Source organism: Hypomesus transpacificus, unplaced genomic scaffold, assembly GCF_021917145.1.
Source record: "Hypomesus transpacificus isolate Combined female unplaced genomic scaffold, fHypTra1 scaffold_42, whole genome shotgun sequence".
Taxonomy (NCBI): Eukaryota; Metazoa; Chordata; class Actinopteri; order Osmeriformes; family Osmeridae; genus Hypomesus; species Hypomesus transpacificus.
Genome location: NW_025813938.1, coordinates 306,882 through 331,826, shown reverse-complemented (window position 1 = coordinate 331,826; position 24,945 = coordinate 306,882). Strand labels below are relative to the sequence as shown.

At 45.6% G+C, this 24,945-nt stretch overlaps 4 protein-coding genes and 1 long non-coding RNA gene across 6 annotated transcripts; 4 read left to right on the top strand and 1 right to left on the bottom strand.

The window, feature by feature from the left end:
* Positions 1-157: 157 nt before the first annotated feature.
* On the top strand, positions 158-7,074 carry ppm1f (protein phosphatase, Mg2+/Mn2+ dependent, 1F). Of its 2 annotated transcripts, XM_047016632.1 has the most exons (9): positions 158-280; positions 886-1,070; positions 2,453-2,580; positions 3,091-3,293; positions 3,838-4,026; positions 4,258-4,401; positions 5,083-5,153; positions 5,191-5,213; positions 5,407-7,074. In XM_047016632.1, exons 2-9 carry the CDS (start codon positions 895-897, stop codon positions 5,793-5,795), a joined length of 1,323 nt encoding a protein of 440 aa, XP_046872588.1. In that variant the 5' UTR covers positions 158-280; positions 886-894; the 3' UTR covers positions 5,796-7,074. The 2 variants fall into 2 exon arrangements, with proteins under 2 accessions (XP_046872588.1, XP_046872587.1); XM_047016631.1 differs by lacking the exon at positions 5,191-5,213 and having other exon boundaries at positions 5,083-5,176.
* On the bottom strand, positions 6,286-10,563 carry LOC124464790 (C-X-C motif chemokine 10-like). The gene is made up of 5 exons (XM_047016635.1): positions 10,388-10,563; positions 9,639-9,729; positions 9,181-9,304; positions 8,266-8,352; positions 6,286-8,125 (listed from the first exon to the last, which is right to left on the bottom strand). The coding sequence occupies exons 1-5, from the start codon at positions 10,427-10,429 to the stop codon at positions 8,098-8,100; spliced, it is 372 nt and encodes a 123-aa protein (XP_046872591.1). The 5' UTR covers positions 10,430-10,563; the 3' UTR covers positions 6,286-8,097.
* Positions 10,564-11,183: 620 nt separating this feature from the next.
* Positions 11,184-13,400, top strand: LOC124464791. Its single transcript, XR_006955760.1, has 4 exons — positions 11,184-11,460; positions 11,680-11,803; positions 11,984-12,078; positions 12,210-13,400. It is a non-coding gene; the product is annotated as an uncharacterized LOC124464791 (long non-coding RNA).
* Positions 13,401-14,407: 1,007 nt separating this feature from the next.
* Positions 14,408-15,632, top strand: LOC124464886 (C-X-C motif chemokine 11). Its single transcript, XM_047016790.1, has 3 exons — positions 14,408-14,500; positions 14,923-15,046; positions 15,125-15,632. Exons 1-3 carry the CDS (start codon positions 14,446-14,448, stop codon positions 15,219-15,221), a joined length of 276 nt encoding a protein of 91 aa, XP_046872746.1. The 5' UTR covers positions 14,408-14,445; the 3' UTR covers positions 15,222-15,632.
* Positions 15,633-23,733: 8,101 nt separating this feature from the next.
* Positions 23,734-24,918, top strand: LOC124464883 (interleukin-8). Its single transcript, XM_047016786.1, has 5 exons — positions 23,734-23,918; positions 24,133-24,265; positions 24,433-24,513; positions 24,649-24,707; positions 24,739-24,918. Exons 1-4 carry the CDS (start codon positions 23,855-23,857, stop codon positions 24,698-24,700), a joined length of 330 nt encoding a protein of 109 aa, XP_046872742.1. The 5' UTR covers positions 23,734-23,854; the 3' UTR covers positions 24,701-24,707; positions 24,739-24,918.
* The last annotated feature ends 27 nt before the right edge of the window (positions 24,919-24,945 follow it).

Here is a 24,945-nt window from a genome sequence, read left to right as displayed (position 1 = left end):
AATAAAAAGCCTCTCATACCGATGTTGACTATAAATACACCAGACATTTTACATATTATTATTTCTCTGGGTTAACTTTATCAGTAAAATGACTTTTGTATCATGACCTTTTTATTTTGAAAAAAGGTTTGACGACTCAACCGGAAATGGGATTCCTTATTGAGGCTGTCTGCTGCTTTGCAGAGGGAGGGGCTGCTGCTATATTGACTTATATACTAGAAGCTGTATAACTCTGGCTGTTCTACACGGGAAAGGAGTGTCCTCGCTGAGATAGTCAAAGGTACGATCTTGTCATTGTACTTGTGTGCACATGTAAATAGTAACGTTATGTACACGATCTTGCTGAAGTGAGTTGTTCGTTGCCTTTTGTATATAAAGTTAGCCGCGAAGCGAACTGCTTCTTGCCCTAGCAATTGAAACATTCTGTCAACAACTAAAAGTAAATATTTCCCCTTGCGATTGAACGTCCCAGTGCAACATGTTATCGTTGTATGATGTGGTGTTCTGCTAGGCTAAGTTCCAAATAATTCAGTTAGAGAACCTGTATTATTAAGAATTGGCCAACTCTTTCAACATTTAAAGTATTGCCATTGCTCAACGTCAGTGGAGCTAAAGCGATTAGCAGCTCCTGTACATTTCAACACGGTTGCGTGCTGTATGCATCACTTAAAAATGGCCTGCTGGCTTTCCCTGAGGTTTGCTAACTCATCCGGTGTTATGACCACAATGACAACATGAACCTTGGGAGGGCTGTAGGTTGTGTTTGTTACACTGCAAGACTAGTCTTCCCCACCCCGTCACCTGACTGGTTGACAGAGGTTGAGAAATAGACCCACATTCTTCTGATCTAACCAACCTCCCTATTGGTCCCTGTGACGCCACCAGACATCAGGCATGGGCAGCACAGCGGAGGAGGAGGCCAGATGTTTCCTGTCGAGGTTCGTGGAGGAGTTCCCTGTTCCCGTGGGCCCTGGGGTCGCCCTGCCCCTCGCCCCCCCCAGCCGACCCCCCACCCTGGATGAGCTGAGGGGGGACAGTCTGGACCTGGGCCTGCGCCTGCTGGCTGCCAGGTGAGGGTGTGTGTGGGTGTGGGTGTGATGCATCTCCATCTACATGAAGAAAGACAAACGTATCTTATCATTAGACTGAAGTAGCCAACTTGTATTATATATATATATTTATTTAGTTTACTAAAAAGAAGATTTAGTAAAATAAAACATCCTATATATATATATCATCACAGGTAGACTATATTTGCACTATTGTATCTGTATTTTTTGGTATTTTTAGGTTGAATTGTAAATTATGGCTACTTATATTTTTTATTCCTCTTAGTTTTAGCTAGACCCCTCTTAGTATTAGCTAGACTTTGCTCCTTTTGTATAGTTAGTCCACATATTTAAGTTTCAATATTCCTATATGTTTAATGTATGCACCTCCCTGCCAAAGTAAATTCCTTGTTTGTGCAAACACTCATGGCGAATAAAATCCCTTCTGATTCTGATATAAGCAGAAATAAACCTGCCGTGATATTACCTAGGCTAAAAGTAAAAATGCAGCTAAAATGTAACTAGAACAATTAGCCAGGCAGTAGCTAAGATTAGACTAAATCCCCAAATTTGTGTCAAAACGATCATTAGTGCCAACAAGGTGCGCATGTGATTCATAGGACATCATTTTGCATTTTTAAGTTAAAAGAAACGTTACATTAGAGTTCTTAGATATCAACCTACAGCTGTGTGTTTTGGTGTTCACAGAGAGCATTCCTCACATTCCTGCCTCGAGAAAGCAAGCTGATCCCTGCCTATGTCCCGCCCTCCACAAGTAGAGAAGGCTGTAGTGTCTCAGCCAATGGGAGGATGGAGATGAGGAAGGCTGTAGTGACTCAGCCAATGGGAGGAGGGAGATGGGGAAGGGATAGAAACTTGGCATTGAGAGCCTTGGGAAGCTTTCTGTCAGATGTGAAAGATCCGTTTAGACCCAAACGTTCAGGCCAGAGAGGCTCACTCTACGCAGCAGAACATCATCTGGCCTTTTGTATATATTCCTGTGGGCTATTTCCTGTCGGCAAGACCTCATTTCCTGTCTGGAATCACCATTGTTCCACCCACTTCCTGATTCTCCCCTCAGTGTTTCTAGTTTGCTGCTATTCTCTGGTAGTAGTAGAGTAATACAGACTTGTCATTACACTCACCTACCGGCCAGTTATAGCACAAAGACTGTATAAAGAAGTGAATGTCAGATATATTCCTAGTTAATTCTGTAAACTCATACACATGGAGCTAAAGTTACTAGATCTGTATTCTGCTCCCTTGATGTTGTATGACTATCACATCTCTGTAACATTAGTGTTTTACCTGGAGAGGTCTACATTTCCCCAGGCTTGTGTGCCTCTGTGTGTTTGATACCTTTAGTCTCATCCTGTTGTCTTCCACCCTGCTGTCTGGTCCAGGAAGGCCCCGGGGTCGCTGGCTGCTGCCCTGTGTGAGGCTGCCCTGTCAGAGCTCCTGAAGAGTGACCTTTCACCTCTCCACTGCCCCCAAGATGCCCAGCAGCAGGACGGAGAACAGGAAGTATTATGTTAGTCCCCCACCTGCTAACCTCTAACCCTAATCTAAGCCCCTTCCAAACCGAGCCAACCTCCCCCTCCTCCACAACCCTGACCTTATGTGAGTCCCTTGCCCCCTCCAGCTTGAGTTTCATAGTTGAGTGCCGTTGGCACGATAAGCAAGCTAATCGCTAACCTAAATGTGTGTTCAGTGTGTAGTCAAATTTCTGTAAAAGCCTGATTTGGTTACGAGCAGAGAGATTGTTGTGTCCTTATCAATACTATAAATTCACCATGTTAATCCGTCCATGTTAATCTCGTGTTGGCTCAGAGCTCTATGCTACAGTACTCATTTGACTACCCATGTGTGCCCTCTGGTAAACCACAATAATTCAGCTCTCTCCAGTGATTAAACAGCTCCCCCTCCACAGAGCTGTAGCCCTAACTCTGGTCCTGACTCTGGTCCTGACTCTGGTCCTGACTCTGGTCCTGACTCTGGTCCTGACTCTCGTTCTGACTCTCGTCCTAACTCTCGTCTGCAGTGCTCCATTCGGAGCCTGTCCAGCGTCTGTTCTTCAACAAGCTGCGGGAGGTGGGTGTGGCCTGGCACCAACATCTCCCCGCCCACCCCGAAGCCCCGCCCCTCGTCCCACTGTGCTCCGCTCACGCCATCAGGAACTCCCGCAGGAAGATGGAGGACCGCCATGTGGCGCTCGCCCACTTCAACCAGCTCCTCGGCCTTCAGGTACGATCTCCCCCAGGTCAGACGTGGTCAGGGTTAGGGTCAGTCAGGGTCAGGGTCAGTCAGGGTTAGGGTCAGTCAGGGTTAGGGTCAAGGTTAGGGTCAGGGTTAGGGTCAGTCAGGGTTAGGGTCAGTCAGGGTTAGGGTCAGTCAGGTTTAGGGTTAGGGTTAGGGTCAGTCAGGGTTAGGGTTAGGGTTAGGGTCAGTCAGGGTTAGGGTAAGTCAGGGTTAGGGTTAGGGTCAGTCAGGGTTAGGGTCAGTCAGGGTTAGGGTCAGTCAGGGTCAGGGTGTTTCATCTGCTCCATCCAGGGTGTCCCGGTAGTTCACCAGATAACTGAGCGTGCCATGTAGGCTGAGGCCTCACCGCAGCCACCTGGGTTCATATACAGCCTGGGCACTTTGCTGCATGTCCTCCCCTCTCTGTCTCGCCCTGCCTGTCCTGTCACACTTCAAACTGTCCATTAAAGCATAGAAAAGCCTTAAAAGTTGTTCTCGAACCTGCTGGGAGCTTGTTAGTGTCCTCAATACTGTGCTGGTCTCTCTGCAGGATGGGACGTCTCGCCAGTACTACGCTGTGTTCGACGGGCACGGGGGCGTGGACGCAGCCAACTACGCTGCCACCCACCTGCACGTGCTGCTGGGCCAGCAGGGGGCGCTGGCCTCGGACCCAGACACTGCCTTCAAGGAGGCCTTCACACGCACAGACCACATGTTCAGAGGCAAAGCCAGGAGGGAGGTACGCTGCATAACAACACCTGAACCAGCTGGGCCTGGGTCTCCTGGGTCTCCTGGGGTTCAGGGATGTTTGTATTTTCATGTTGGGATGGGTTTCCTGGAGCAACATGTTCATGGAGCAGATATGGTCAGGCCCATTTAAGGGTCAGGAATGATTTAAGGGTCAGATGACACTGAGAAGGGCTGACTGTGTGTGGTGTTTGACTCTGTGTGTGTGTGTGTGTGTGTGCAGCGTCTGCGTAGCGGCAGTACGGGCGTGGCCGTGCTCCTGCAGGGCGGGGCTCTGACGGTGGCCTGGCTGGGTGACTCTCAGGCCCTGCTGGTGAGGGGGGGGCAGGCTGTCCCGCTCATGGAGCCACACAAGCCTGAGAGAGAGGTGAGACACACACACACACAAGCCTGAGAGAGAGGTAAGACACACACACACACACACAAGCCTGAGAGAGAGGTGAGACACACAAACACACACACACACAAGCCTGAGAGAGAGGTGAGACACACACACACACACAAGCCTGAGAGAGAGGTAAGACACACACACACACAAGCCTGAGAGAGGTGAGACACACACACACAAGCCTGAGAGAGAGGTGAGACACACACTCTCCTTCCCTGTGGTACAGTTAGACTGCTGGATATGTGGGATTCTGTTACAACATGAATACAACCTACAGTGGCCCTCCATTCAGTGTCTCCTCCTCCCTCTCTGAATGCCATCTCCGGCAGATTGCTCCGACTGCTGGATATGTGGGATTCTGTTACAACATGAATACAACCTACAGTGGCCCTCCATTCAGTGTCTCCTCCTCCCTCTCTGAATGCCATCTCCGGCAGATTGCTCCAACTGCTGGATATGTGGGATTCTGTTACAACATGAATACAACCTACAGTGGCCCTCCATTCAGTGTCTCCTCCTCCCTCTCTGAATGCCACCTCCACCCCTCCCTCTCTCCCTCCTCCACCCCTCCCTCTCTCTCCCTCCTCCTCCCCTCCCTACTCCATCCCTCCCTCTCTCTCCCTCCTCCACCCCTCCCTCCTCCACCCCTCCCGTGTCCAGGACGAGAGAGAGAGGATCGAGGGTCTGGGCGGCTGCATCACCTTCATGGGCTGCTGGCGTGTCAACGGCACATACGCCGTCTCCAGGGCCATCGGTCAGTAGCGTCACATACGCCGTCTCCAGGGCCATCGGTCAGTAGCGTCACACGTACTCTGTGTTCCGTATCACAGGACCGTGCGTCCAATCTTCAGAGAAATGTTGTGGTTTGTATTGTTTGGATATCACTGCTAGGTGCCACACCTGGAGGTTTCCTTTTGTAACAAACATAATTGCTGTTAGACATGGTTGGACCCTGCTCTCTGTGAGGATCCTGTCTCTCTGCAGGGGACTTTGACCAGAAGCCGTACGTGTCCGGAGACGCTGACTGCTCGTCCACACAGCTGACCGGCGACGAGGACTATGTTCTCCTGGCGTGCGATGGCTTTTTTGACACCGTGAGTTCAGAAGAAGTCCCGCAACTGGTCCTTGGGGCGCTCCGCAAGCACAGGGAGCCCCTGGAGGGGGAGGAGCCTCGGGGGGAGGGGGAGGAGCCTCAGGGAGAGGAGCCTCTGGGCCTGTTGGGTGAGGACGTAGCCCGGCAGCTGGTGGCTCATGCCAAGGCTGCTGGCTCCAGTGACAACATCACCGTCATGGTGGTGTTCCTGCGCTCGCCTGAACTGCTGCTGGTGGGAGGGGCCAAAGACTCCAACTCCCAGGATGCACAGGGGCAGTGAGTCAGGAAGACCACTAACCTATCAGCATAAAGGGAATGGAAAACTAAAACGGGAGGTTGTGTATGATGTGCTGGTGCCAAACTACTGATACGCAAAAAATGTAAGTTGTGCTACATGTGGACAACTAACAGACTACTGAAGCTAATATCATGGTAAAACTAAACTTAACACAACCTATTTTTATTGTAACACCTTCAATGATGCATGAAAAACTGATCAGATTTGACCACTGTTAATAACAGGACGTTGGCAGTTTTATCACTGGCCTTCTGCCTTTTCCATTTTTCTCTTTTTTCTCACTGTTACAAACAAATAGCCATCTCTGTGCCATATCCTCCAGTTGCTGAAGAAACAATTTAATGAGCTGAAAGAGAAGCTCTCGGTTTTGTGTTATGATTCTTTAACAATCACAGCTATGGGGTCTCTTAACCACATTGTGTTTCCCAACATGTGACCTCACATTCGTAGGTGCCATAAAGAAATGTTGTTATTCATGTCTCAAACCTGGCATCACAAAGGCCTGCAGAACCGGGCCTGTAGCTAGCGGCAGAGCCGGACCTGTAGCTAGCGGCAGAGCCGGACCTGTAGCTAGCGGCAGAGCCGGGCCTGGAGCTAGCTTCAGAGCCGGACCTGTAGCTAGCGGCAGAGCCGGGCCTGTAGCTAGCACGCAGGAACTGTGCATTAGTGTTGTTGATCGTCTCATGCTCCTCTCCCACAAACCCACAGAGCAGAATCGGTGTTATAAAATGTCTGCTCTATGATTGGTTGGAGACGGCGTTCCAAGATGGTGCTCGTCTTGTGCTCAGCCTTTAGGATGGTTCACTTGGTGCAAACTGTCTCTGGAGTTATTAGTGACTGCCTGCTAGTTGTGGAAGTGTAGTTGTGATCTGTCATTTTCAGCCATGTTTTACCCTGTCTAGGTCCTCCATGTGTCTTTATGACAGGATCACACGTGTGTACATGTGAGAGGTCAAAGTTAAATTGTGTTGAGTGTTCAGCACTTTGTAACTAGCTGTGACATGATTGCACCATGGTATGTTAATGATTTGAAATTCCCAATTTTATACATGTACTTGATTCTTAACTGACAGTATTATTGTTTCCTATTAAGTGTTTCCATTATCATTGTACAGTAACATCATGGCACCTCTTAACTGTAATCACTTGATAACAGCTCATCTTCATACAGTTTGGACCCTCCTGCCATACGCCTTGCCAATATTTTGTAGTTTTATGACATTTAGCACTGTATTAAACATTTGTATTTACATTTCCAAGATTTAACATCTCATCTCTCACTATGTCATCTTTAAGTGGACCTGGCTACTGTACCGTTTCAGTGGTAATGTTTCATTTATTGAGTAAAAAGCAGTAACAGACCCAAAGCATTGTCCACGGACAGGACTGCAGCTTGGACACTGGGTTCATAAACCCTGAACTCCTCACAAGATTTTGTTACACAGGAAGAAAAATGATGGTTGTGGTTTTACATTTCAGCATTTTAGGCCACGTTGAGCAGCTGAGAAGTTTTCTTTATATCACAGCGCCCCTAGCGTCAGGTAGTGGTATTACTCTCATAGCCCCTACAGACCCAGCTTCCCAGCAGCTCAGGACTGATGACAGCTACAGAGCCACACACCTCTGAATGGAAAAGATTAACAATATGATAATAAAAGGTATTGTTCATTGGGCCCCAACCAGGTCTCTCTGATACAGAAAGGTTGTTTCTTTCTAAAAACTAATGATAAAGACGCAACACTGTTGGTAATAAAACCCTGTCTTATGATCCGATACTGCCCCCTGTGGACATGACAGGGACTCACTAGAACCATTTCCTCTCTGAGGAAGTCAAACCATGCTGTGTAGAAGAAATATCTTAATAATGAAAGATGTAATTCAGCCCAGATTGACTGTATCTCCCATGTTCCTACTGAGACAGTCCTGGTGTCTCATGTTACAGAGCCTAACTGAGGGCATGAAGATGTGGGCTGGTCTCTTAACTTAAGCTTGTGTCACATTCAAGGCACTGCGAGTTCAAACAACTTCAATTTTTTTACCATACCTTAATTTAATTATTAATTATTTCCTTAAGAGACATACTTGTGGTTTCTCAAAATTCCACAAAATGTAAAACTAAATCTGTTCATAGAAATAAATGGTTTCATAGAAAAGCTCAACGTACACAGTATTTACAAAGTGGAATCGTTAACTACACTAAACTGCACATATTTACATGTTTTACTCAGTGATACAACCACAGTATGTTTTGTGAACCACAAACAACATCTTCAGTTTCTCCTCCTCAGGTCCAGCTCACATAAATTACACTCCTAAAAAAAGGAAGGTCAAATATTACAAAGTTATTGTACTATGATAGAAGCCGATTACAGCGTCAAAAACAACTGTCTGAGGGTATGAGTAAAGTTTTAAACTGTAGGTTATTGAGATGCACTACAGTCATTAACCTCACCTGTTCCTGCTGGCTTTCTGCACTAAGTTCTTGGCCATCTGAGACTCCGGATTCAGGCAGACTTTCCCTCCTTTATTAAAGAAGATTCTGAATATACAGGACAGAGACAGTTAGACGCTGAGGAAGCTATTACACACACGCACATACACACCCATGTAACTAACCGCACCGTTGTTGGTAAAACAGTAGCCCTCCTTGTGTTATAATAATGTTACATATACATTTGTTTGGGGTTTACATATTTGTTTTATACTGGCACCGGCTACGTCATTTATTGACGGTTCCTCAGTAGGGGCGGAGCTATCCCTTTAACTGTGACGTAGGTCAAACGGGAGAGAGCGTGTGTGTTTTTTTTAAATGTTACAGCGGGATGACACTTCAGGTGTTCTGGTAGAGACCCCTTCAGGTAGCCCACGCTACACGTTTACTACTTTCATTTTTGTACAAAAATACTACAAATAATTGTACTAAAATATAAACGAAAACTGAGCAAGACTGGAAATCTCTGGGGCTTGTCGCAGGTGGCCAAAAGGACGTGACAGGCCGTCCTTGCTTCGCGGAAGGTAATTAAGCCTCGCCCCTGTGGTAAATCGTCAGATACTAAACCGGTCTTTTCTTTCGTGGGAAAGTTATTTTATATTATTAGTAGGCTACAACCTCACATTAAAACACACACCAGACAGGTACGACTGTAGTAGAGTAGTCAGCACAGTAGTCAGCATCCCACACAATATTACTGAACAAACTGATTGGATTCAATTACATCTGATTAGATTCAATTCAATGTAAGATACAATCAATCATGTTGTTGAGACTGTCGGCCTCCGTGCTCTCCTATCTACACGCACACGTGTCATCCATCTCAGTTCCAGGTTACACAGCACAGAGGTCGGTATGTTTACATTACACACGTACATAATTTCCAGCTGAGGACAGTAGCTGCTGGGCGCGTGGACCTCCAGCTTCCCCACGAGCTTGCGGTTCACGCGGTCAACTCCTTTATCCTGGCAGAAGCATTTCATGACGTTACTTCCTTTACCTGTGGAGAAAGTATTTTTCATTTATAAAACTTGTGTTTACAATGGAACATTTAACAAATTAATACTGACCTAATATGACCTACAAAGCCAAAAGCGTCTGCTAAATGAATACATGTAAATGCATATTTAATGTTGTCAGCCACCATGTGTGTGTGAAAATTTAGCTTGTTTGATTGTCTTTACAGTAGTACCTTTTGTTTGTGTATGAAAAATGCATAACCCCCATGACCATCATCTGAATCAGTCATTCAAATTCACATTTATGCCTATAACACTGGGTTTGCAAGTTCCTTACAATGCAGTTAGCTTTTGAAGTTATGTAAGAGATCTTACCTTCAACATGAGCAACGAGGATGCATGCAAGGATGACCAGTGTGACTGACTGCATGGTGCTGTTGATGGATGACTGTCCTGGTCTGGGTAGCTGGAGGGATGAGAGAAGGAGAGGAATGCTGGTATTTATGTGCTTACTCTGCCACACAAAGTCTGTAGACCTTCCCCCTTTCCTGCTGGAGTGTGTCTTCTCCTTTCTCTTTCTCACACAAACACACCCACACACTTCAATTTCCCAGAAACACTCTCTTCTAGAGGAAAAGGAATGATGTCGTTCAGAAAGGACACCTTAAATGGGGAAGCTAGAAGACAGAAATAATAGACTGACCTACTGAAACCAATGTCAACACAACTACTAATCCTAACGCATGAAATATTATGAAAATGCATGTTGCATGGTCAATATATTACAATATAACAATTTAGTACCCATTCTGCAGAATATAAGCTAAATAAGAAACAAACCATTTGTTTTCCAGAAATCCATGACCTTTAGAAACGGTAGGAACTAAAGCAGGAATGTGTATACTACAGTGTGTGTATATACTGTGCTACACACAATATACTGTTGTACTCCAGTTTATTGTTTTCCCTGCTACAAAGTGAAGACATCTCTTGTTTGACCTTATTGCTGTGAAACTACCAAGTCAATGAATTCATTTGCCAAGTACAGGTTCAGTATAAGTGATAAAGTAATCATTAGTTGTAATCTTTAATTGTTGTTAATTGAACAGTGGTTGAAGACAGACCTTTTCTAAAGTAAGTAGTTTGCCTCGGAGCTGCTGTTCCATGGACAGTGATTTCTTGTAAACGGCATTGTCCTTTCAGACAGAAACGTTTGTGGAAGCCGTCCAAGTGAGAGTTGAAGCGCTGAGAATGTAGTTTCACTTCTTCAATTGGCTTTGTATCCTAATACCTCTCGTGCCAGTCTCGTTTAAACAAAAAGATATAATAATAAATGAATCAACGCTTTTTTTGTTCAGTTTTACTTTCACATGGCCATCGGATTTACAAGAAATCTGAGATGATAGGCTAATTCTACATTAACTCAGCATTTTCCCTAGCTCTACACAAATAAATAAACATACTAAAGTATGATGTTATGTGCATGTTTTGAATGAACGTATTGAGGTCAATTAATAGTTCATAACATTTGAAAGGTTAATGCTGTGTTCACACCAAACGCTTAGCGAATTATTCGCGCCTCGAAATTACATATACTAAAGTAAATGCAAACACGCGAATGAGGCGGATTTGCATGTTGCGTTGACTTTGCATGTAATCTCGACGCGCAAATAAGCATAAGGAATTAATAGTCAGTCATAACTACGATTTTAATGTGTATAAACATGTAGATGAAATGATAGAAAGTGTGTTTTTTGGAGAAGGGGCATCTTGTACATGTTCTGGAGTGACACTGGGTTCCGGAGTGAGGTAAAAAAAACGCTCCATGAAATGGATCAAAGAATAACAATGAACACTGGATCAATGTGTCCAGTTTATAAAAAAAGAAAAGGGGAAAAAAGGTCAAATAAATCCCTTTCTGAGGTGTGGCTACTCTTATTTTAAGAGGATGCACTTCTCAGAAATGAAAGTGCTTCCCAAGAGGACATGATGAAAAAGCTTATAACCCTGTTGGGGGGAATCCCCAGACGTCCCTTACTTGTACACCGATGGTATAAATTCACCAGTCCTCCTCTGACTTCACCACACACTGCTGACCATCTGAGCTGCAAACACACACACTGAAGAAGCACTGTCATGGCCGACACTATGAAGACTGCTGTCCTGCTCCTGGTTTCCAGTCTGATCCTAGTACAAGGTAATACTTCAGCATTAATATTCGTCAAATTCAGCAGTTTACAAAGTGTTTTGTAAAGCTTGGTTCAATTGTAGTTTTTTTGGTGAGGTATCATCAGTATTAAGTGTAATGGGGACTGTAATTAAGTGTCTTAGAGAGAAATTCACCTTGCATGTTAGCCTGCTTTAGCCTAAGTTTAATACCGAAAGTCCTTTAAAATGTAATGTTGGTGTTGCACAGGGCAGCTGGGTGGTCTCCAGAGTAAGTGCTTGTGCCGGGATGAAGCCAGGCGGATCAACCCAAAGCTAGTGACCCAGGTGGAGGTGCACCCCTCCAGCATCTTCTGCCCACACAAGGAGGTCATGTAAGTAGAAACTCTAGATTTTGGTCAAATATATTATTATTATTATTATTAAAGAAACATTGTGACTGTGACATTACATTTGGGGGTGTGGGTGGGGAGGGGGGGGGGGGGGCACCTCCATGAACTGAAGGATAAGGGTTCAGGTATAATTAGTTTTAATAGCAGCTTGTCTGTTTTCAGTGTGACTCTGAAGAATGGAACAAGAAGGTGTCTGAACCCAGAGTCTAAGTTTGCAAAGTTCATTGAAAACAAATACAGCACTTAAGAGAACACGGGTAAGAATGATATCATCACACAAAGACTAACAAAGGTTACGCTTACATTTCTGTTCTATGATATAATAACATTTTATTGTAATTTTATTGTCATGTTAATGTACTAAATTATGCTTTTTTTTATTCCTTAGAATGATACTTAACATTGTAGTATCATTGTAAGGACCGTGAAGTCCTGTGACCTTCAGACTGGACCCGCCTGAGGAGGGATGTGAGGTTCTGACCTTGACCAAAGTGCATTTGAGTTCATCATTGTACACTCTGCATTCCGTGGGTTTCACTGGACAAGCGGAAACTGTAAATGTCACCATGCACCTCAGCCCTGACTGCTGTTCCCCTCAGCCCTGACTGCTGTTCCCCTCAGCCCAGACTGCTGTTCCCCTCAGCCCAGACTGCTGTTCCCCTCAGCCCAGACTGCTGTTCCCCTCAGCCCTGACTGCTGTTCCCCTCAGCCCTGACTGCTGTTCCCCTCAGCTCTGACTGCTGTTCACCTCAGCTCTGACTGCTGTTCACCTCAGCTCTGACTGCTGTTCACCTCAGCCCTGACTGTTGTTCCCCTCAGCCATGACTGCCGTTCCCCTAAGCCATGACTGCTTTCCCCCTCAGCCCAGACTGCTGTTCCCCTCAGCCCTGACTGCTGTTCCCCTCAGCTCTGACTGCTGTTCCCCTCAGCTCTGACTGCTGTTCCCCTCAGCCCTGACTGCCGTTCCCCTCAGCCATGACTGCCGTTCCCCTCAGCCATGACTGCTTTCCCCCTCAGCCCAGACTGCTGTTCCCCTCAGCCCTGACTGCTGTTCCCCTCAGCCCTGACTGCTGTTCACCTCAGCCCTGACTGCTGTTCCCCTCAGCCCTGACTGCTGTTCACCTCAGCCCTGACTGCTGTTCCCCTCAGCCCTGACTGCTGTTCCCCTCAGCCCAGACTGCTGTTCCCCTCAGCCCAGACTGCTGTTCCCCTCAGCCCTGACTGCGGTTCCCCTCAGCCTGACTGCTGTTCACCGTCCCTGTCCTGCTGTTGGCGGGCTTTGTGTTGCCTTGTGAGAATGTGAATGTCTGGTTATTTATATATGTTTGTCTGTGTGTGGCTTCTTTTATATGCCTTTGTAAAGCATCCTTGTGTGTGTGTAAGGTGCTGTTAAAGGAAACATTCATTTGAATGAAAAACTGATGTTAGTGTCATAAGAGTATTGTTTTACTTGGCCAGTATAGACTTTTGTTCTTATTTAAATTAATGTGTTTTTATTATTGTCATCATGACATGTTTGTCATTGTAGACTTGGACTATTTATAAATAGTTAACATGTACAACTTAATAAACTGTTCACTTTCTGTTACATTCTGTTTCTTCTAGTGCTTTTTATATTCACTGCCAACATTGGTCTAATTTTAGATGTCCCTAGTACATCTAACTATTACTAGTTACTAGAACTAAATATACTTGCAAGTATATTCATGTTCGCTGGAGGCCGAACCCCCCTACCCTCTGACTTCATCACTACTGTGTCAGTGACTTCATCACTACTGTGTCAGTGACTTCTTCACTACTGTGTCAGTGACTTCATCAATACCGTGTCAGTGACTTCATCAATACCGTGTCAGTTGGTGCGTTCGACATGACCCGACTTCATGCGGCGCCTCAGCCGGCTGCAGGCGGCTGACTTGAAAAAGTGCATTCTGGTTAGACTTTTTGTCCGACTTGAGACGGCGCCGAGGACACGTCACTGTGACGTCGCCATCAAAGTACCGTGAGATCGATTCGAGAACTGCCGGCTGTGTAGCCGAGCGCATTTTCTCAAGAGCAACTGCACGGGTTCAAGTGACGACACAGCTATTTCATGATTGGTCAGACTCACACACGACAACTTTGACGCGTTTTGGAATATTCGGACACCTTCAGTTTCGCCAACGCTCAAAAAAGTTTAATTGAATAAAAAATGTGTTGAAGAAAGGGTTTTAGTCAGCCTCTTCACTAACGGAAAGACTAACTTTACTTTATTTATAATTTAACTAAGCAAACAGCGCTTGATTGGCCATGGCTGACATCAACGCAGCAAACCACGTGAAGCTGGAATGTCCGACTTCACAGAGCCGTTTTCAACTCCTCCCCGACTGCAAGCGGCTACTCTCGCCGGTCGTTTCATGCAGCCGCAGTCCATGTCGAACGCACCTAGTGACTTCATCACTACCGTGTCAGTGACTTCCTCCATGTGACCGAAATCTCCCTCACACGCCTGGACTTTCCCTGAGTCAGGAAGGCCCCGCCCCCCCCCCCCCCCCCCCGCTCCTCCCCCGCTCCTGTAGTAGAGGAGGACAGCCGCTCTGCTACACTTCAGTTCCACTTGATCTTCTGAGAAGTGAGAACCTTCCACTATGAGAGCTCTTGTTGTTGTCCTGCTGTTGGCCACATTGATGATCTCAATACAAGGTAAGATATATTTGATGTGCAAGTAATGTGAGGAAGATTGATTTATATTGCTCAATTATAAGAAATTATCCACAGCAATAAGTAACATTTATTGACTGAAATATAACGGAATAGCTTTATCTGAAGGTGCCATAATATATCATACAGTATTCTTAAGTATAAGGTAGAATAACATCAAGGTAAAATGTAGGCGTAAAATGTATTTAATAAAAATATTGCATGTAATTATGATTACTTCTCATAGCTGGTGTCTTAACTTGCTGGGTGCTGATAGACAGTTATACATACAGTACCAGTCAAAGTTTTAATGGGAAAATGTGTCCAAACATTTGACTGGGACTGTATGTATGTTATACATATGTATAATCTACATATGTATAACATTATATAAGTGATGAACTGTGATTGCTTCTGTTGGTCAGCCTTGCCGGTCCATGGAGGTGGGCGATGCCTCTGCACTGGTACACTCCGCCGAGTGCGGAGCAGGAACATCCTGAACCACAGGGTCTTCCAGCCCAGCCTGTGGTGTGACCACAGCGAGATAGTGTGAGTCACTCATCTTCATTCAAACACAGTCCATTTGTGACAGAAGTCTTCACCTGTCTTATTTGATCCTTTCCACAGACTGCAGTTGATCAAACCATCCATCAAAGTGTGCCTGAACCCGAACTCTGACCAGGGCAAAGACATCTTGAAGAAGTGGTCAGTGGGATGGTATTAAGAAGATGTGTGGAAGAGGCAGGAGGCAGTGGCGAGGCGTAGGCAGGAGGCAGGGGCGAGGAGGAGGCAGGAGGCAGGGGTGAAGAAGAGGCAAGGGAGGAGGAACAAAGTTCTCCTATAAAGGCTTTAGTGGTTATATGAATGAGTGGTTGTTTGAAGCCAGGATGGTTTGGTTTTTGCTGCGATGTAATGTTGTAGTTGAGATGTTATTGTTGCAACATTGTTCACTGTGCCTGGTAGCTGAGATGTGGTTACTCTGTACTGTGCTTGGTAAATACAGACCATTCCTTGACTCTGACCACCTAAATACTGTTAGAACACTTCCGTCTGTTCATCTTCTGCAGTATGGATTTTTTGTATGTTATTGTTGGTGAAAGCATATGCCAAATGAATAAAATGTAATGTTACTGTCCCGTGTCGTCTCTCTGCCTGTGTCGTCTCCCTGCCTGTGTCGTCTCCCTGCCTGTGTCGTCTCCCTGCCTGTGTCGTCTCCCTGCCTGTGTCGTCTCCCTTCCTGTGTCGTCTCTCTGCCTGTGTCGTGTCTCTGCCTGTGTCGTCTCTCTGCCTGTCTTTAGCCAGGGTTATAAACTCAGAGATTTCCTTATTTTAAGGCTAAGAGAATGTTCTGGTGAGTGACACACTTAAAGGACCTGTTGCAACACAAGATTTACAAATTTAAAGGTACTTTCTTTCATTTTTTTAAGGGAGTTCCCCCAAAATGCTTCAACACATATGGTATGCCCCTGTGAAAACATTCTCTTACGCATACAAACTTGGATTTACACAAACTTGGTTTGTCATTAACTTTGTATAGATTGAGTTGACCGGTTTTATCATAGCCAAATGAGACATGGTGAAATTGTGTTTAAAAAACATGTACCAAGAGGGTAAAAAAGATTTGAAAAAGTAAAAAAAAAAGTAAGTTATTGTTATTGTAAAGATCAAGCAACAAATATAACAAAGGGAATTATTGAAAACAAGGTCATAGATAAAAGTCATAAAGTTTGGACAGCATTCCGATTGCGTCATAGGTGACAATGTCATAACAGATGTATCCGGGACAACCCAGGCATTGTTTAACTGACATTAATCCCTTGAGAGCTCCTTATGCATTGTCATACTCATAGTGAACACTAGAGGGGGCTACTTGCAAGTGTCAGAAGCTGAAAGATAAAGTCCTGATTTTAGTCACTTCACATAGCAAGGAAACCCCCTCTGCTTTGCATGTTTCTGAGACTCTACTGACAACTCTGTTAAACAATCTCAAACACCACAACAACACACTCCTGAAGGGGATGGTTCACCTGAATAGATTTGATCAGGTATTTTGAAACCCATATCCCCGCTCCTCATCTCCTTTCACTGGCTACCCATCACGGCCCATATCAGATTCAAGACCCTGGTACTGACCTTCCAAGTGGTGAACGGGACTGCACCCGACTACATCAAGTCTCTCTTCCAGCCTTACACCCCCACCTGCAACCTACGGTCTTCTTCTGACAATCGCCTGGTGGTCCCACCTCTCAAGACCGCCCTGTCCCAACACAAGCTCTTCTCCTGCCTGGCCCCCCAGTGGTGGAATCAACTCCCCACCTCCATCAGGGACACTGACTGTCTCCCCACCTTCAAGAAAAGCCTCAAGACACACTTGTTCCGGGAGTACAACGGCACTTAGGAATGCTTGGCTGGACCTGATGTTAGTTTCCTCCAGGATCACAATGACTCTTATTGAGTGACTTGTTGCTCTTGTAGGTTAGTTATAAAGAAGTTAAGTCTTGTACTCGCTGTTGTAGCGTGATTTGCACGGTTAAGATTAGCAATACTTAGTTTATAATAAAGTATAGTAGTTCTTGGGGACACCACCTCTGATTTGTGAAAGGGACAGAGGAAACCTTCTTTAATAATATTCAATAATAATAGCACTCGTAATAATCAGTCTAATCTTAAGTAGGGAATTCTATAAAAGTAGAGCAGATCATATAACGTGAGAGATAAGCGAGTATTATACACGATGATTTATTTAAGAGAATGTAATTATAGTGAACACATACCAGACAAGTTATGGGTTAGTTGGGCTACAACAGTACAGTAGGCCTAAATTCTAATGAAAGCACTACACAATGGCTGCGTAGAGCGCGTGTGGAGAGGAAGGGGAGAGAGAGAGTGAGGAAGAGGTACAGAGGAAGAGGCTTCTATAGTAACAATGGACGATCAATAGCAACTGACCTAACAATGGTCAAGTTAAATCATTTGTAAAATACAATCAAACATCGACAATTCAATCACAACATGCCAATATGTCACAAGTAAGAAATATTGCAAATCGCAGTTACTTTTGTCGGTTTGAAGAACGGAGTCAATGGTTCGTTATATCCAACGAATAGGAAACGGAATCTCTCGTCAAAGTTCCGGGCGCAAAGTAAATATGCAGGTTATGAGGTAAAGGTTAGAGAGTGACGCGTTCACCCCAAGTTAATCCTACGAACAAGCAGGGGTGATTGTACGTTTGGGTGTTTTATACTCCAAAGAACAGGGGGTCATCCGTGTGAAGGTGACCTCTCTCATTGGTCAGTTACTTCCTCCTGGGCGTCGTCTTGAGATCTGCCCAGAGGTGTGAAGTGGCTGATAGTTTAAATTCCATTATCTCAAATGTCCATGAAATGCTTAAACTTCAGAATAGAGCAATACAACGTTCATAACTGGTTTTGTTAGTATGATACAATTATTTTGATATCAAGATTGACTGATTTAACTATATCTGAAGGGGAGTTATAATCAAACATCAATTAAACACGTTCTAGGTAAATGAGAAAACACACATTATAACACATCGACTACTGTCATTGAATAAGTGTCCATGAGCCATGTAGTCCTTGAGAAATATGTTTGTAAATCCACGAAAGAAAGTTCTACCTTATACTCCATTGTCTGATACTGTGTGACCATGTGGTCTCTGTTCCTGACCCCATGCTGGGTCAGGGCTTTGAAGCATCTACTTTTGGGAGATAAGGACAAAGGGGAAGGACCCTTCCCCCTTTTCGGGGGTAGGAGAAAGGTGTGGATGGTACCAAGCTTTGTCTTTTGACTCTCTGCTACACTGTGAAATATTTTACTGTTGATTGTTCTTCTACAGGTACAGTCCTGCACTTTTTGTGGTTCACTTTTTGTGGTTCATGTTGTTTTAGTTTCTAACTTGTATAACTGCATGCTCTTATGGGTCTTCCCTTTTGGCACTTGTTTAGTTTTTTCACAATGTATGCTTCATGTTTTGGCTGCTTGCAATGTTTGGGACTACCTCGTTGTTATGATCAGTGACCTATGCTCTTTTGTAAAGCTCTCTCTTGGAAGTGGCTTTGGATAAAAGCGTCTGCTAAATGCATAAATGTAAATATCCCAGAGAGTGTAATGTAGAGCATGTGTTCAGCACCTGTCAGGTGTTACGGACCCTTTGGTAGAAGCCAGCAGCAGTCTGATCTGGTGGAGACAGCAAACCACAGCAAACCACAGCAAACCATTTGTCCCTTTGAAATATCCTGTACAAGGACAGTCCAGTTCAGAATTCTTTAATCAAATATAAACATATTAGAAAAATATTGAAATAAAGTTAGAATACTTATTTTGAGACTTTAACGCATTGTAAACAACCAAGTCTATTATCAGGTGCTTACTGATCATTCGTGTATTCTATTGCCTTGCAGTAGGGTATCGTTCTGAAAAATGATATTTTGCGATGAACACATCCTAGCATTCCCCACTGCAGAGTATTTAGAGACTTCTCATATGCAGCCTATTTAAATCTGCAGGAGTGTGAAAGCCCCGTCTGACGACATCTGAGTTTCCCCATCGTCAGGACCCTGTGCTGGGGCCTGACTTGTCACCTCAGGACCCTGTGCTGGGGTCTGGCTCGTCACCTCAGGACCCTGTGCTGGGGTCTGGCTCGTCACCTCAGGACCCTGTGCTGGGGTCTGGCTTGTCACCTCAGGACCCTGTGCTGGGGCCTGGCTTGTCACCTCAGGACCCTGTGCTGGGGCCTGGCTTGTCACCTCAGGACCCTGTGCTGGGGTCTGGCTTGTCACCTCAGGGCTGTGTGCTGGGGTCTGGCTTGTCACCTCAGGACCCTGTGCTGGGGTCTGGCTTGTCACCTCAGGACCCTGTGCTGGGGTCTGGCTTGTCACCTCAGGGCTGTGTGCTGGGGTCTGGCTCGTCACCTCAGGACCCTGTGCTGGGGTCTGGCTTGTCACCTCAGGACCCTGTGCTGGGGTCTGGCTTGTCACCTCAGGACCCTGTGCTGGGGTCTGGCTTGTCACCTCAGGACCCTGTGCTGGGGTCTGGCTTGTCACCTCAGGACCCTGTGCTGGGGTCTGGCTTGTCACCTCAGGGCTGTGTGCTGGGGTCTGGCTTGTCACCTCAGGACCCTGTGCTGGGGTCTGGCTCGTCACCTCAGGACCCTGTGCTGGGGCCTGGCTTGTCACCTCAGGACCCTGTGCTGGGGCCTGGCTTGTCACCTCAGGACCCTGTGCTGGGGTCTGGCTCGTCACCTCAGGACCCTGTGCTGGGGTCTGGCTTGTCACCTCAGGACCCTGTGCTGGGGTCTGGCTCGTCACCTCAGGACCCTGTGCTGGGGCCTGGCTCGTCACCTCAGGATTGGGGGCTGGTGGGGGCTGTTCTCCAGGTGGGTGGCCGTGTTCTGGGTGAAGTTATGGAGTTGATACATTTCAGTTGTCTTTGATACACTGGAAACCACTGGCTGCCTGTGAGAGTCAGAATAACATGTCTAATAGTTTCCAGTTCAGGACCCAGGCCCCGCGTGGCTTCTTGTGTGGTGAATGTTTCCTGCCTCAGAGGAGGGGGACAGGGGAGGAGGAAACTGTTGCGAACACACGCATGCACAGACCAGAATGGCATACCAGGTTGGGAAACTCCTTCTGGTGACCTCTGACACATGCTTGTTCAAACTGGTGTCTGCGAGAGAGGGGAGGGTGGTTGCGGTGTTTTATTTGAGGGAGTTTGAGGGGGAACGAATACAGTGATGACATATTTATGTGATTTACATTAGCCTTTCAGTTGTCAGGTGGATTATGAGTTGAACAACTGACTTCGTTCAGGTTGTGTTTTCCAGAGCTCTTCTTCGGGCTGCAGGAGAGCCTGTGTTGGCTGTGTTCAGGAGTGGCCTGTGTTCAGGAGTGGCCTGTGCCAGTATGAAACTGTCAAGTTCCCCTCATGGGGAAGTGCACTTCAGTTCTAGGAACATGCTTTCTGTTCTAATTCTGGTGGTGGAGAAAGTGAACTCTGAAGTGTTTTCCTGTCTTGGTGTTTTGGTCTGTTTGATAAATCAGCGGAATAGCTTGTCTGGCAAGCACACTGATAACTGTCAGTTCTTTAAAGATATTTTTTGTAGCATTTTTTATGCTTTATTGAACAGTTTTAATTGAAGTGTGATGGGAAAGGCAGGAAGAGAGGAAGACGTGTAGCAAAGGGTCCAGGCCGGATTTGAACCCAGGTACCGGGTGAGCTACAGGGGCTCCATCACTGTCCATCCTGGCCCCTGTATCAGTCATAAGTACAGTGAAAACACAGTGATGCAAATATCCTGCATCAACACAAGTGCATTCATGCCAGTTTGTCTTCGAAACTAAAGCTCACATTTTGCCATTTGCTTTGAGCGTCTGTCACCTGCTGTTTCTCGGGTTGGTATCAAATGTGTGAAAGTGTTGCAGAACTCCACTGCTCATGAGACGTATGTCTGGGTTCCAACTGAAACCACTGCATGCGCCAGTGGTTTTTGCCATACACAGTGGTTTTTGCCAAATGACGTTGTGTCCTTGGGCAAGGCACTTCACCTTACTTGCCTCGGGGGGAATGTCCCTGTACTTACTGTAAGTCGCTCTGGATAAGAGCGTCTGCTAAATGACTAAATGTAAATGTAAATTGTAGCAAATGAACACTGAACAGCTAGCGTATACCATCATCTTTCCACACATCAAGTTGCACAGATTCTCCCATTCTTCCTCCACTTCACACTGGTCAGGATCCCCCTGAGGGGACCTGATGACCCAGACCCACATGCCCAGGTGTTGCTGCCCCTGATGACCCAGACCCACATGCCCAGGTGTTGCTGCCCCTGAGGGGACCTGATGACCCTAACCCACATGCCCAGGTGTTGCTGCCCCTGAGGGGACCTGATGACCCAGACCCACATGCCCAGGTGTTGCTGCCCCTGAGGGGACCTGATGACCCAGACCCACATGCCCAGGTGTTGCTGCCCCTGAGGGGACCTGATGACCCAGACCCACATGCCCAGGTGTTGCTGCCCCTGAGGGGACCTGATGACCCAGACCCACATGCCCAGGTGTTGCTGCCCCTGAGGGGACCTGATGACCCAGACCCACATGCCCAGGTGTTGCTGCCCCTGAGGGGACCTGATGACCCAGACCCACATGCCCAGGTGTTGCTGCCCCTGAGGGGACCTGATGACCCAGACCCACATGCCCAGGTGTTGCTGCGTACCCACATGTGCAGCGATCCCCTTCCACCATCCCCAGCTCCTCCCTACTGTCTTCTGGATCGTTCCTACAGTACCTTTTTCATGCTCTGCAATGCAAACTGTGAGTGACTTCACTGGCTGTTTATCTGTGAAATGTGTTTAAATCTATAATTGGGAAAAGTCTCTGGCTGTAATGTGCGTCTAGATCTCTGCTCTTCTGAGGGTTCTTCCATGTGGATCTCTGCTCCTCTGAGTGTTCTTCCATGTGGATCTCTGCTCCTCTGAGTGTTCTTCCATGTAACTCCAACTGAAACGGTAAATGAAGTGCATTCATACAGTGCTTTTTCTACCTTAACAGTACTCAAAGCCCTCTACATATTAATGCCTCTCATTCACACACTCACCCATTCACACACTCACACACTGATGGAGGTGGAGGTTCCATGCAAGGCACTGGCCTGCCCGTCCGGACCAACTCAGGGTTCAGTTCCTCGCTCAGGGACACTGACACCTGGCCAGGAGTCGCCCATGTTAGCCTCCCCTAGTAGGTGCTGAACGGTCCTTTGCCAGGTGCTGCTTGGTGTTTAAGTGTTTGGAAGATCCAGGTGGGATGTTAGGGGCTTTCTGTCTGCTGTTTCTTTTGAAGCGTATGAAATAAAAATCAAATACAAGCTTGATTGAATTCAGATCGGGTGATTCGGCTTGGCCAAGTAAAAATGATCAGAATTTTTCTTCAATTAAGCTATTTTGCTTGCAAGAAAACTCCAGACTTGAGCCATAGGTTTGATGAAACTATAAATTTACAGTTTGATCTAAGTTATTAAGTTATATTAGGATGAACGGGAATTTGTGTATGTAGAAAATATTCAAATTTGGGACCAGAGATGTCCTCCCCATAAATCCACAAACAGGATGTGGTTTTGTGGTTCTTAATAACGGCAGCATGGGCTCTGTCTCGCCCTTCCACTTTGCTGGTTTGACTTTTACATCAAAGTTGGCATTTTCTGTTCCTTTTTATTCGTTTTCTTTTTTTAAACTGGTTGTTCCCATCCTTGATTGTGATTGGCTATATCGCATTCCATGCCGTTGTAAAATCCAGCATAACCTCACAGGTTGTCCTCATAACATTCTTTAACATTCCATATTACTGCGCATCGAATATTTCAAATTGAAAAAGACAGCAAAGATGTCCATCTGGCTGTTGCGTGGCAACGATTTATGTAGGAACTATACTTTGTAGTAGCGGAAGAATGACGGTTTATTATTAAACTATTTTGTTTCTAATAGTTTTTATTGATGAAACCATTTCAAATATTTGTAGTTACAGTTTTAGAAAAGCAATAAGCCCCAAGAGGCCGTGGTTTACGCTGATTAAAGAACAGGTAAGGGGAGTTCCTCTTTGGGCTTATTGCTTAATTAATCTGCTTCAAGTAAATCAAAACTGTGTCCCTGAGTTGTGACTCTGGGGTTTAAAAATACCACCATAAGCCCAGCAGAGATGGGAAGAAAGAAAGTACAAATACTTCATTACTATACTTTAGTAGATTTCACAATAAACTTTTAACTTTCACTTCTTAAAATGTTTACACAAATATCTGTACTTTCGACTTCTTACATTTTCAAGCCAGGCTTATTACTTTTGTTTTCATTTGTATTTGCTGGCATGATCTCTCTCCTCTCCTCACCTCTCCTTTCACTGTGTGTGAAAAAATAGTTGTGAAAAAAAAGGTTGAAAAAAAAAGTTTTTTAAAAGAGAAACGTGTTGTGTGTGTGGAAAAAAAGTTTCAAAGGTTTACTAAATATTTTTACAAAAAAAGTCTGAAATCTTTTTGTTTGGGTCAAAAAGGATCCTAAACTAAATGTATCATGAACAATCCCCTAATTAGGGGAAAAGTCGTTAATATCACAATTTGCCCACTCACATCCACAAACATAGGAAATGTGGTAAAACCCTCAGGGTAGGGACAGTTTCACAGCCCCCACTTCCCTGTTTTGGGCTATATAAACCCAGAGCATCTCATCCCTCTCTCCACCTCCACGCTGACAGCCTCTGAGTCTCTCGCCCCTCTCTCCACCTCCACGCTGACAGCCTCTGAGTCTCTCGCCCCTCTCTCCACCTCCACAGCCAGCCTGCCAGCCCAGACCTTAGCATGTTTGTCACCCAGCTGCTGCTGCTCAGCATCCTGGCTTTTTGCTGCAACATATCTGTTCATGGTGAGTCCATCAATGTCATGTATCCAACTGTAGAAACAATATGTGTATATTACAATAATGGATGTGAAAATACTATGCATCTTCTGTATTATCAGCATGCTTGTCAGTTTTCATACACATACATAAAGAATTCCTCTTCTCACCTGCTCCACCTTTGCTAACCTCCACCTGTGCTAACCTCCACCTGTGCTAACCTCCACCTGTGCCCCTGCAGCCTTCCCTGAGGGCTTTGGCCCCACACTGAAGTGCCAGTGTATCCGCACCAGCTCCGTCCCTGTGGCCCCTCGCCTCATCAGGACCATCAAGATCCAGACCCCAGGGGCCAGCTGTCGCCAAACTGAGATCATGTGAGGCTCAACACACTAAAACGCTACTTACTAAAAAGATTGTTAACAATTCTGTGTTGGACTGCTTCTGCTTGATTGGAGTTACTCTCCAGGAGAAATTTGGGATGAAAGATTTCGTATATCAGTCCTTAATTATAATGAACCACAAACAATCCTGTCTCCATCAGAATCACCAAGAAAGACAACTCCACTGTCTGTTTCAATCCAGACGAGAAGTGGATTCATAAGGTCATTAGCAAACTGCAAAGGTGAATACAAATCCATCTTTCACTCCTTCAGCCTCTTTCTACCTCCCTCTCTCTCATAAACATGCACAAGTCTGTGCTCATAATTTGGCCTGTAATCCAGATGTATGATGCCTCACGCTGGTCTTCTGTCCACAGACTGAAGAAGCAGAAGAGATCAGCAGAAGCCCGGCCCCTCTCCCCTCACTAACTAACACATGTACAACTGCTTTATCTACTAACTAACACATGTACAACTGCTTGATCTACTAACTAACACATGTACAACTGCTTGATCTACTAACTAACACATGATGCTTGATCTGGCCAGACAATAATCCTGTATTTCATTGTTACACGATAGCATGAAATAAAGACAAATGTTGGTATTCAACACATGAAAATGAATAAAGACAACATAAAACATGATTTAAAATGACTCTTTATTGCCCAAGT